The sequence below is a fragment of the Hoplias malabaricus genome, chromosome 3 (assembly GCF_029633855.1).
Source record: "Hoplias malabaricus isolate fHopMal1 chromosome 3, fHopMal1.hap1, whole genome shotgun sequence".
NCBI classification, from domain to species: domain Eukaryota; kingdom Metazoa; phylum Chordata; class Actinopteri; order Characiformes; family Erythrinidae; genus Hoplias; species Hoplias malabaricus.
The window spans coordinates 43,562,424-43,575,976 of NC_089802.1; the positions used below are offsets into that span (position 1 = coordinate 43,562,424).

The 13,553-nt window shown below is 38.2% G+C and overlaps 1 protein-coding gene across 5 annotated transcripts in view; it reads left to right on the plus strand.

Moving 5' to 3' along the window:
* Positions 1-13,553, plus strand: part of pacsin1b (protein kinase C and casein kinase substrate in neurons 1b) — a 32,313-nt gene that overhangs the window by 13,112 nt on the left and 5,648 nt on the right. For 4 of the 5 annotated variants that reach the window (XM_066665292.1, XM_066665291.1, XM_066665290.1 and 1 more), the window contains exons 2-5: positions 9,139-9,265; positions 11,448-11,604; positions 11,901-12,136; positions 13,018-13,173. In XM_066665292.1, coding sequence (XP_066521389.1) covers positions 9,206-9,265; positions 11,448-11,604; positions 11,901-12,136; positions 13,018-13,173 — 609 coding nt within the window. In that variant the 5' untranslated portion in view covers positions 9,139-9,205. Of the gene's footprint in view, positions 1-6,479; positions 6,587-9,138; positions 9,266-11,447; positions 11,605-11,900; positions 12,137-13,017; positions 13,174-13,553 lie in introns of those variants that run through there. The other variant, XM_066665294.1, reaches the window with a different exon arrangement.

Here is a 13,553-nt window from a genome sequence, read left to right on the forward strand (position 1 = left end):
TGGCTGAATGCCATCTACAACCCCAATTTCAATTAAGTAGGGACATTGTGTGAAATATAAATAAAAACAGAATACGATGATTTGCAAATCCTTTTCAACCTATATTCACTTGAATACACTACAAAGACAAGATGTTTAATGTTCAAATGGATACATTTTATTGTTTTTTTTTTTTTGTTGCAAATATTCACTCATTTTGAATTTGAGGCCTGCAACACACTCTGTTTTTACTTATGTTTTAGACAGTGTCCCAACTTCATTGGAATTGAGGTTGTAGTTTATTGGATATTCCGTGGAAGTTGTTTCTGTAACAAAGGAGAACTGACTCCCTGGATTTCAGACAAAATGTCAAATGTGCAGGTGTCTACTAATGTTAGGACATAAAGTGTATTTGAAAACTTTCTACTTGCCGTATTATATGAAAATAAAACACAAAAGCCTCCACTCTGCTCCTTTTAAATCCTTTTTTATCCTTCGTCATCCCACCGATTTATCTTTATACTTCTTGAGATCCATTAATCTGGGCATAAAGATAATAAGGATTTGGCAATTGATCTGAAGCATAACTGCATTTCATATTGAGAGTGCTCATTTACCTGAGCCTGCTATCCATCCTTTCATCCCTCTGTCACCCCATCTACTATGTCACAGTCCTTTGTATTTTTACCTCTAATCTGGAAAAAAGATAGAACTGATGACTCGCATATTACAGTATTTGCAGGGAACCTGCTCATGCTGTGTCCTTTCTGAGATAAAGGCTTTTAATAGGTGTTTTTTCACCTTTTACAGGAGCAACAGTTTCTGCACTTCTAGAAACGCTTAACATTAGATATTGGAAGGAAACTGCAGAGAATTTGATTGCATTGTAAAGACAATGATATTTTGGATCACAGATGCCACTCCAGCTTGTCCCTGCGGAACCAGTTACAATTGTATATCCCTTCTACAGGTGGTGATGGTAGCAACAAAAAATAGACATTTTATTTTGCTGTATTAAACCATAAAAACTCCACAAATGTGGAATCAAAAACAAAGTGAAAAAAAAATAAAAATTGTCTCTTTGATGCAAAGCACTAAATAGCATCCCCTCCTGTTACTCATGTTTCTAAAACACGAATGAGTAAGTGAGTATGCAAATGAGTACGTTTGTGAGATACAAGCCAGTTTCATGAGGTGCTTTGCATTTTAAAATAAATAAGTCAAAACAAAAATGACAAACCATTAACTTTTTAAGGATATTATGTTAGTAACAAATATAGAATTTATTATTGCAGAAAGGCTACAGAAAACTACAGAATGCATTTCCATTCTGAGAAACATTACACAATATAGAGTCATCTGCAGAGTCGTCTGACAAATGCATTCGTAATCTCTGCTCTGTTGCATCATTAAATTTCACTAAATCTCATTAAGCCTCAAAGCACTTTGGAGAAGTTAATTGGGACATTATCAGATATTCACAATGAAGGAGCAGTGATGGCTCCCACGGCTCAAATGAGATGAACCCTGACCTCATGTGTGTCTCCAGGCAGCCCAGCGCTGGTTGCTACAGTTATCAGGTAACAGAAAGCCTGAATAATTTATCTCTGGCCAGGTCTATATTTAGAGGAGTGGCTATGACAGGGGTAGCAGTATTGGACACTAGGAAAAGTGGAATTCTGTGGCTAGGTCCTGGATTGTAGGCTTTGATGTTAAGGAATTCTGAACTTTGGGCCACATATTTAACACTTTATAGCTCCTAGCATCTTTCTGGTGGTGCTAATGCTGGTTGTAGTTTCAGTATATCTGTGAAAGAGGAGCAGGTTAAGGGTTAGTGGTTAGCTTGATTCGTCAGGTGATGATAAATGTGATACCCTCTTGGGGGTGAGAGAGAAAGAGAGAGAGAGGAGAAGAGCTAGCTATTGGTTAGAGTGGGTCCTGTTTTTTTTTGCCCTCAGTGTGGATGTGAATGCATGGATGCATACAGCAGCAGCTTTAGTGACCTTGGACACATTGATCTGCAGCAACATGAACATTGCAGAGGAGGGGACACTGCAGTGATGCAGCACTTTAGGGTGGCAGAGGTTAGACACTGTAGAATGAGGCATGTCATATCATTCCCATTAGTATTAACTTCCTCTCTTCCTAGTACGACTTCCTAGTATCCTCCCTGATATTGTTCTAGTTTGGAAAGAATTGGAGCTTTTGTATATACTTCATCCGATTGTACAATTATTAAATGTGATTTCTTACATGACCTATGCCCCTATATAAGTTTAGATGTGTTGTTTCCATATGCCCATCCCCTGACTTTTATTTTGTAATATATTTTCAGCTGTTAATTTGTTTTCATTGGAAACATGACCAAATAATTCACTCATTCATCTTCTGTAACTTCTTCATTCTGATCAGAATCATGGGAGACCTAGAACCTATCTGGAATTATTGGGTGCAGATTTTTGTTATTTGGGTGTGGCCTGAGGTTAAGTCGCTGGAAGAGGGGATATTTACTACCTGTAAAATATTACAGAGAATACAGGAGCTTAAAGCTGGTTTCTAGAAAATGTCAGTGAAGGAAAATAGTGCTTTCTGAACATATTACAGAGAGCATGGGGAACAAAGCCATTGGAAAAACTGGGGTGACTATTTGAAATTTTAGTTAGGAAAATAGATGGCCCTAGGGGGTCCTGGCAACACTGGGCCTTCTGAGAAAGTGATGACCCCTCTTTCAGTCAGTAAGGTTACCTCAGATCTCATATTATCTTGATGTGTCAAGTTCACAACCCTCACCGTCTGGTCCTCATAATCATTATTTCAAATATATGGTGACGCTGTGGCTGCCTAGGGGTGCAGTGGCCTAAATGTTGACCCTATCATTATCAGGAGAGAACCAATTCAGTCCCCGGTGAGAGTGCAACAATCTGAGGCTTGAAATCCAAGAGAGTACAACTGTCCACTTCCACTCTCTCTCTCTCTCTCTCTCTCTCTCTCTCTCTCTCTCTCTCTCTCTCTCTCTCAGAGTTTAGGATGGCCACCACACAAGCACAGGGCTAGTCAGCATGGGTGACATTTTGGCTGACCATACAGGTCTGGATATTTAGCATTCTCCTTCAGGCGTGCTGAGCTGTCCAGTGGAGTTCCATTAGCAGCCGTTCAAAAATAGCTGTTTGCTTGCTTCAGATTTTTTGGAGGAAATGTGCTTTCCTTCAGCTTCCCAGGTTGATTGGGGTAGTCCTGGCTATAAGGGAGGAATTGGTGGAGATTGGGAAGAAAATTGAGATAACAATTGTGGATGTTAGATAAGCATCAACAGGTCTAAAATATTCTTAGATGCCATTATCTTGGAGGACAGTTTCATTGCTTGTATACAGCAGTGTGATCTTAACAAAAGCACTTGTATCCTACTTTTGTAGAATTAAAAATGGGAAAGCACGAACAGAGAGGTGTGATTTTATCTGGGGATGGGCTTTCTGTGTGTATGTCTGTCTCTCTCTCTCTCTCTCTCTCTCTCTCTCTCTCTCTCTCTCTCTCTCTCTTTCTCTCTCTCTGTATGTGTGTATGTGTGTGTGTGTGCATGTGTGGATTTGTGTGTTCATTGGAAATCTTGTGCTTAGACTGCTGATCTAATGCAGTGGAATTTTCCTGAGGTTCCTCTGACTGCCTCTGGGCTGTGCGTCTGTTCTCTTTCTGCCTACACTTTCCCAAAACTGACAGTGTGATCAATCACTACACCCCCTTTGCCCTTATTTATTTATTTTTTTTTTTTATCCCCCAGTACCGTACCACTCAAAAAGTTTAAAAACATCTACTTATACTTTTAAAGATTTTGTGAATACAAGTGAAGGTTATTATAAATTATGAAAGACAAAAACTTTCTTCATTCTTCAGAGTAGTCCTGCTCTGCCCTGATGGAGCTTTCTACACTCTTGGCATTTTCCCAAAGGCCTTCATGAGCAGCCACCTGAGATTGTTTCCAGCAGGACTGAAGAACATACACAGATGCTGAGACTTGGCTATTGCTAGAAAATACAAGCTGGGAGACAGAGCCACTGAAAACATTTGCTATATGGAAACGCATTCATACACACCTAATTAATTATTTATATATGCATTAAAAACTATGCATAAATGTATTTTTGGAATAGACTGTTGTGCCCTATCTTAAAATTTCCACAAAGGGAACTGTGTAATATTGTAAACACAGTTTTCAAACATCAAACAAACACAAACAAGCCTTCTTGAAATTCATTATAAATGGTTGAGATTCAAAATAATCCAAAGTGCTAAGCAAATGGCAATAACTCTTTGATCATAGACACCATGATTATACAGATATGTCCAAAAGTCTTTGGAAACTGTTTTATATTCATTCATTCATTGTCTGTAAGCGATTATCCAGTTCAGGGTCACGGTGAGTCCGGAGCCTACCCGGAATCACTGGGTGCAAGGTGGGAACACACCCTGGAGGGGGCTGAGAAACTCTTTCAAATGAGTTCATTCGTCAACTTCCCTCCATCCCATATTAGTACCTCACCTCACTCACTGATGCTCTCAAGGCTGAATGAAGTCAAATCCAAAACAATGTTCTAACATAGTGTAATGCCATCCCACAACGTGCTAATTTTAAATTGCATCAGCTGTTAAATAACTATATTGACTGAAGACCTCAGTGAACTAATATGGTGTTGCTTTATTGTTGTGTGGCGTAGATAAAGACCAGCAATACATTCTTGCTTTCAGACTTTGAACATCATCTGAGGAGTTTTAGATAAGCTATCTGAGAGAAATGTTGTATGCATATCTTTTTGAATAGCTGAATCAAATGGCTTCTTTATGGGACTTCAGAAATGTAAATTAGATAAAGAAATTTTAGATAGTTATAGATATTTGATGACATTAAATACAAAATGGACAAATAGGAAAAAACAAAGAAGCAAAATCCACAAACTTGCACCATTTCAAAACTTATATATTCAATTAAATGTTATGTAAAAATGGTTTACACGTTATTGGATTACGTTTGTATTTAAAGTATGCAAAGTGTCCCAAAGCTTTTAAATAACAGATTAGTAGATCTCTCTCTAACAGTCCCTCATACTCTTTCATTCATTCATTCATTGTCTGTACCGCTCAACCAGTTCAGTGTTGTGGTGGGTCCGGAGCCTACCCGGAATTACTGGGCACAAGGCAGGAACACTACCTGCTGCACCACCATGCCACCCCCCTCACACTCATGTATACATTTATAAATATCTTTGAAATTCTCTGAAAGCCAGGTCAAATGACCCATATGGACTCACATTCGTTTATTAATGAGACACAATAGGTCAAAGTTCACTCTGCTTATTTCACGTTATCAGGAGAAGAGAACATTTCACACCTTTCCGAAAACATTAAGAAACACTTATTGTATCATACTGACGATGTATTTTTTGTGTAATATTGACTTTTTTGTTTTCTGAGGTCATCTTTTACAGTGAGGTGGCCTGGAAGGTTGTATGTGATTTGTTACGTAATAGGCTGAGTCTTTTTTTATTGTTTTGGCTTTGTTCGAAAGGAATTGGCCCACTTTAATAATATTTGATTATTTTTGTTCCTTCCCTAAATACTACTAAGTTTAAACACTCTCATTTTTCTCTTTCTCTCTCTCTCTTGCTCCCTCTCTCTCGCTCTCTCTCTCTCTCTCTGTCATCTCTTCATCTCTCTGCTCTCTCGCTCACCGCTGCCCAGGGCTGTCAGAACTGCTCGAGCAGAATTTGACTGAAATCCCTCTCTACCATTCACATGCAAATACACACACACACACACACACACACACTCACATTCAAACAGACAATACCCACAAAAAGCTGCTTCAGAAATGTATTTATTCATTTGCACCTCTTACGGAGGGAATGTGGTCACTACAAAGGTTTAAAGTGGACGGTTGTAAGTGGACGAAAGCATGATTACTCAAAGAGGAGGAGCAGAACAATAACAAGCATGCTGAGAGGAGAGTGGTAGTGATTGGTGCTGAGAGGGAAGACCCATGTGTTTGCATCTTCTCCTGCTTTGATCTAATGGAGGAGAGCGGGTAAGCCACTGTATTGTCACTGTATTATGCTGCCTTTTGGAGCTACGTTTCAGCTTGGTCTTATTTTCCTTTGTCTCCTGAGCTGTCGAGTCGTCTGAGAGCAGGGATGCGGATGTGTTTTGAATGAGCAGGGGGACTTTGTTTGGGTGTGCTGGGCTATGTTTTGTCTGTGATGAAGTGAAAGCTAAGGCTGCAGTTGTGGGCGCGTGACTCACTCTGGCACATGCTCCTCGGCAGCACACACGCTTTTTACCTCTGCGTATGGTTAAGATTTGTGTTTATGGAAATTATGTTTTTTTTTGTTGTTTTTTTATTTTATAAGGAATGCTTTGTTATGCATCTGTGCATGAAGTAATGCTTCATTCAAGTCATGCATTTTTACTTTGTCATACAGTAAAGCACTTTGTCAGATGAGAAATGGTTTTCAGCTTCGTGTTGCGGATCATCACGGTCTGAACTAAATCTTGTTTCTCTTAAATGGAATCATACTGCATTTTTAAAACGGAATGAAAGTTACTGGAACCAGGTTGCATTGTAAGTCTATTTTGAGCATTTCAAATGGTCCATTCTTAGTGAGCAACTGCTGTTTCAAAATCATGGGAAAAAATGTATATACAAGGCTTTATTCTGAAATGCACATTGATTCTAACGTTATAATTGTACTTTATAATTTTCAGAAATTAAAAAGAGCTGTAAGAAATGTATAAAATATTTAGATGTTTTCTGCATCTGCTTGGGCCTGAGCTTTGATCTGAACAGCTGTTTTGGAGATAGATCTACTGATTCCATTGACTATTAGTCTTGGGGATCATTCTTCATTCTCAGAAATTAATATAGTTTTTTTCTCTTTTTCCCACGTAACATCAAGTTCCCTTCCCCTCAGGCGGGTAGCAGCTTGGAGAACACTTGCTGTGAGCTAAGCTAGATAATGGATGGGATATTTTAGCCACGCTTACTACGCTTTTGTCTGCCATAGCAGTGCGGCTTGTGTAGTTGCTGAACAAAAGCTCTCCCAGGCCACTGGAGTGGATTAACCAAGCAATGAGTTGGAAAAGGCACTACACTGCCACATGCGCTGGATGTTGTGTTGTAATGTTGTTTTAGCCACTTGTGAATCCCATAGCTCTGAATTCTTCTTTGTAGACAGGGTTAGGGCTCATTTGGGTTTTTTTTCTTTTTTTATTCTTTTGTCTTTGAAAGTCTGTTACCCTATTTGCTCCAACTGACCCAAATACTTGTGTTGCCCCTCCCCCTCCCCCACTGACCCCCCTTATCAAACAACAGCCTAGCACAACCCCCTCCCCCCTCCTTTTCCCACATGTCACTGGAAAGAGCCACACCTCCTCTTTGCTCTTAAATCAAAAACCATTGTTGTCAGTGTTGGATAATTTAATTGCATCTGCATAATAGTGCACTTTACTTTTCAGTCTGTGAGAGAGACACCTGGGTCAAAATGATAATGAAGATCTTTTTCAGGAGAAGCAGTCTTATTAGTATAAATAGGTATTTCTACTGGAATTATTAATGAAATATTGCCACATGCTCTTATATATATATGTGTATATATATATATATATATATATATATATATATAAACTGTGCCATAATTCGTCTTTTGAGAGAAGAACCCTGCTTGCTTTAATAGTGATACTCAGGGTGGTCTGCTATATTTTATATTATATTTAACATTTGGCAGGGGTGAGTGGATGGGTGGGGGTGGGGGTGGGGACATCACCAGGATGTTCACCCTACATTATCCCATTAGGAGATTGAAAATAATTTCTAACCATTGCTAAGAAAGTGCTACAGGCAATGTGGGCTAGCATACACAAAGAGTTGTTAGCTAACTAGCTAAAATTGTTTTATGTACAGTCTGGAAGTTTCACCTTTTAGGACCTTTAGGAAATGTATATTTGGGATGAAAAAAAAAAGTCCTTCAACAATTTTTATAGCTCCAGCTGTCAACCCCATTAAATAATATGACAACAAGGGGCTCTTACGAGAGTATTTACCTGGACTTAAAAAGCAGAATAACTGGCTCACATTGTCATGTATTTTTGACACTGAATAAAGATGTTTGTGAAATAAGTTACAGCTGATGTACATTATAACATCATACACATGCTTGTGTTAAATATTGACTTGATGGCATTAGGTAGGTGTGGGAGACATAAACTTTATGAGAATGAAAAGACTTTTTCACAATGTATGTACCATAATATTTTGACACATACATGATGCAGATGCTGTAGATTAACTTAAATTTGGTTAATTAAGTTGGTTGTGGTCCTTTAAGTACATATAGTACAATTTAAGTACATAATAAGTACAGTTAAATGTCCAACACTGTCACCAGTTGAGGGGCCCCACAGATGAAGCAAAAAAAAAAGTGACTAGGATCACCAAGGACCACCTAGATGTCACATTAAAACAGTGTGTCTTATGCATCGTCCCTCTTGCTTCAGTGGCCTTCAGATACTGTCAGATACTCTTAGCCATTCTGGTTCAACAATGAATGAAACAACAGTGTATGCAGGACCTTGTGCCTACAGGTGCATTGATCCTTTCTGTTGTCTAAAGTGGATTGGAATAGAAATCAATGAGCCATTACACTATCATGGTTATGGGAAGTAAACAGCAGAGCCCAGGCACATTATGCCATCAGCCAAAAGAAGGCAATTAAAATGATGGCTGCTATAATCATTTTGGAAGAGGGCAACATGTGTAACAGGAGACATTGGATTAATAACCTGGCATACAGAAGCAAGTGTTTGTGCATCCCTCATATATAATACAATAATCAGAGAATCCCATCAGTATCAGGCAATGTTGCTTTAGAAAACATACAGGGATTGAATAGATGTTTTAAACAGATGTTTATGATGTATGTATTGTACTCTGGAAAGGCAAATAAAAGTCTAAATCTACTTATTAGCTGCAAATCACAGTTAAAAAGAACAGCAAACTCTGCTTCATGAACATACACTTTCAAAGGCTTGCTTTCAAAGATGTTATTTCTGGATTCTCACATGTAATCTGTAATTATGTATAATAGAGTAACGCTGTGTTAATTCTGTGTTGTGCAGTGCATGGTGAAGTCAACTCTGCTGCAGGTATCACCAGTCTTGAGTCTGCTCTGCTGAACCTCACAGCATGTCCGGTGCCTATGATGAGACCGCGGGCCCTGATGAGGCCACCGACAGCTTCTGGGAGGTCAGACACTAAACCAGAGCTAACAGATACTTTAATTTACTTTAATTTAATTTAATGTACTTTAATTTTAGAGGAGCAGTAGGTCATTTCCTCAAATGATTCTTCTTCTCATTAAACAACAGCCATCACAACCTGGTGGCATGGATCAGACTGATCTATATCTATGCCCTCTATGAGGGACAGGCTCGATGTACCATATGTTATTTCATTCAGGCACTACAGTCTTTTCTGCTCATGTAAATTTAGCAAAAAGTGTAATTTTTGATGTCTGAATGCTCCTTTAAAAAATGAAGTATAGAAATTTTATGCAAACTAGTAACTAAATCATCAGCCACATCCCACATAGTAAACCAAGCTGTTAAAGAGACATATTATACCCCCTTGTCCACAAGTAAACACAGTTCCCTAGGGTATTAATGAAATATCTGGGACATGCACCAGTCAAAATAACAAAGATAAAGTGAGAAGGTCATTTGTAACCAGTTGTGCTTGATTCTCTTATTTCTCCATTCTTGTTTTCAAAGTTCTTGCTCAGCCTTTTTATTTCACAGCACTCATTGTCTGTTTTACACCATTTAATTCTGAGCTCTTGCATATAGAGTATATGTGAGATGTGCCATTCTAGAGAAAACTACGGAGCCAGAATTTTTCATTTGTAAAAGCTACATTACAGAAAGTTATTGAATCAGATTGTTACATTTACACTGCTGGATGTGTGATACAATTTTGACCTTAAGCTTATTTTTTCTGCATTCATTTGCAGTTTCAGGCAAAAAGATTATACATAACATATATTTTCACATTACATTATGAGCCCTGGTTCCTACCATGGTCTGTGTAATATTTATCAGTTCAATTTCCTGATCGTTTGAGGCTTAATACAAATATAGAAAATTGCGTTTAAAACTTCATTTTATTCATTTTTTAAATTTGATATAGTAAAAATTGGGATTTCCTTTGCTTTTCCAATTTCTTAACTTTTCATTTCTGATCCTCAAAATCAGAATTTCAGAAAAATGGAAAAATGATTCTTTATTCCATTTTCTCATTTCCCCGTTTACTGTGCCTTGTAATGAAAGTGATAGGACTGTACCGTCACAGCGGGGGAGACATGCTCTCTGAACGTAAACCATAGACACAAACCACAGACTTTCCACTAAACAGCGGATGACGTCTTCTTCTTCTTAAGGGTCGACTTATACAGAGACACACGTGGCAGCAGGGTCAGCATTTACTCGGCCAATGCAGTCAAAGCATCTACACTTCAAGAAAAGGCAGTCATGCTATGTAGGCTTCTCTGGATGCATCAGCAGTGGTGTTTCTTGTGGAAAAGCACAGACAAACTGGACACTAAACTTTAATTAGATGTTATTTACTGAGTTTTAATCACACAATCAATTGTTTTTTGTTGAAAAATAATTGTTATAACCCTTAAACCAGACAGCAAACCCCATATCCTGAATGAAATTCACACTGTTCCAGATATTAAAAAGTAAAATCAAATTGTGTATTGTGTAAAGGCTGACACCGCTGTTTGGTGGGAACTGTGCTTAATGAGAGGCAGAGGGGGTACAGTAGTTGTTCTACCCCGCTGTGATGGTACAGTCCTATCACTTTCATTACAAAGCACAATAAATAGAATAAGGCGTGGTTTTCTCATTTTTATGAAATTTCAGTTTTGAGGATCAGAAATGAAGAAATATGAAAATTGGAAAAGCAAAGGAAGTCCCATTTTTTTTACTATAGCTGATTTAAAAAAAATTTTTAAAAAAGTTTTAAACCCAATTTTCTATATTTGTAAACCTTACACGGGCCCTGCCACCGTTAGTACACAGTAAGTTTCTTTACAATCCAGTCATTCATATCACGTACAGCAAATCAATATCTGATCTTTCTGAAGACTCAGATTGACTTGTTTATTTGTTTTGGCACTGTGCAACCACTATTATTTATAAAAATGGATTGTGTTTTTATCCATTTTTTATTATGCTGCACAGACATCTATCTAAAACGTATTATGGACAAAATTCAGCATAAAGGTCATGCAATACTGATCCTCATGAAAGCACTACTGATCATGTTGTGTGTAATACTACTTTATTGTTATTATGTGATTTGTTTTGTAGTGTAACCTTAGTTATAGGAACTGGTTTTAGTGGTCTTATCTTCTGTGGTCTCTTAGGTGGGGAACTACAAGCGCACGGTGAAGCGGATCGATGATGGACACAGACTCTGCAATGACATGATGAGCTGCATTCATGAGCGTGCCAAAATAGAGAAGGCCTATGCACAGCAGCTAACAGACTGGTCCAAGAGATGGAGACAGCTGGTGGAAAAAGGTAATGTAAAATAAATACTAAACCTGGAAGATGTTCTTATACAGAACATCAGTAACGCTGAATCCCTTACAGTCGGCCACAAGATTTATTATGATTAAGTACCTTAAAAGCTTTACTTATGATAAAATGAGGCAATTTTGGTGTATCCTATTTATCATCATTGTACTATTTAGTTTGAACTGGCTCTTCCTATTTGCATATTGTAATTTCCACTGGGATCTGATTCGTGCTTTCAAATTCAATATTCTCTCTCTTCTATCCTTTCTTTCTCTCTCTCTCTCTCCCTCTCTTCTCAGGCCCTCAGTATGGGACAGTGGAACGAGCATGGCTTGCGATGATGATGGAAACAGAGAAGGTGAGCGAACTCCACCAGGAGGTGAAGAACAGTCTTCTGAACGATGATTTGGAGAAAGTGAAAAATTGGCAGAAAGACTCCTACCACAAACAGATGATGGGAGGATTCAAGGAGACCAAAGAGGCAGAGGAAGGTTTCAAAAAGGCTCAAAAACCATGGGCCAAAAAGCTCAAAGAGGTGAGGACAAGCCAGGTGATATTTTCTCCTAGATTCATGAAGGCATGGTTAAAAGGAACACTAGGTAGTATTTTTACCTTAACATTGTAGTCTCAGATTTATAAAGATGCTTCATTGACCTGTAATAGGGAGAATAGTGCTTTTGGCAATGCTACTCTGGGCTCATCTCAGCAGAAACTGCACTATGTAACTTTTGGAGGAGGGTACAAACCCCCCACACCTTGATTTTAGGACAGGGCTGTCAAATCAAAGTCCCAGGGGCCAAAAATATCAAATCATTGTCAGGAAGATGCTGTCTTCTAAATGGCATAAATGTAAATGTTGCATATTCACACAGAAATAATAATAATCTTCATACGTGTTATAGCAAAAACATTCAAATTCATTGGCAAAACAGTAGAAACATTCCCAGAATTTAAAATCTATGTGTGAAATCCATGGCTACCCAGCATTTTATTTTAGTAAACAATGCTAGATCTAGTTTCTTGCCTCTTTTTTTTAATTTCCTTATCTCTCTGGTGTATACCATCTTGTTCCATTCTGTTCTGGCACTTTTGTACCATTGTTAATTGTCCTTGGGCCTACATTTGGCAATGTTTGCACAGTTACTAGATCTGAATCAATACTTTATTGGATCTGACACGGCCACTGCGCAATTACTGCTGGCAGCCAGGGCCCTAATTGCCTTATTTCAATAATGTCAGTGTGTGCTGATTTTTCCTGAAATAGCCTTGTCCTATTCTGAAAGCTCAGGAATGCAGCCTTTAGCGCTGTCTGATGGATTCTTAAAATGAATCTGTACACAGAATGTATTTGAGGATGTTACTGGTTAGCTTGTTTTCCCAATCACTGACTGATTGCTAACTCCTTTTTCCTGGCAGTTGGAAACAGCGAAGAAAGCATACCACATGGCCTGCAAGGAGGAGAAACTGGCCTCCACCCGTGAAGCGAACAGCAAGGGAGAGACCTCTGCCACTGCAGAGCAGCAGAAGAAGCTTCAGGAAAAGTTGGACAAGTGCAAAAACGATGTTCAGAAGGTGAGACTAGAAAAATAATTACAAGGTATGCATGCCTGTGCAAGTCCAGTTAAAGTAGTCATTAATGTATGCAGTTTTCATAGATTTAATGCATTTAAAATGTAAAAGGAGATTAAATATAAGATTAATAATATTGATTAAATAAAAGGATGATTAATTTAAAACTGGCGAGCTATACTTGTAGTCCAAAGAATGCAAATAATCGAATAATGCCTGCCACAACACTGATACCCCAGTAACATATACATTATATTGAAATATAATAACTATTGAAAGGTATATTGCAAATGCAAAATGTGGGGATCTAATTCTGTTGTACTGCCCTAGTGTGACATAGCTTAATTAAGAAAATGACAACAGACTACTTGGCAGTTCACACT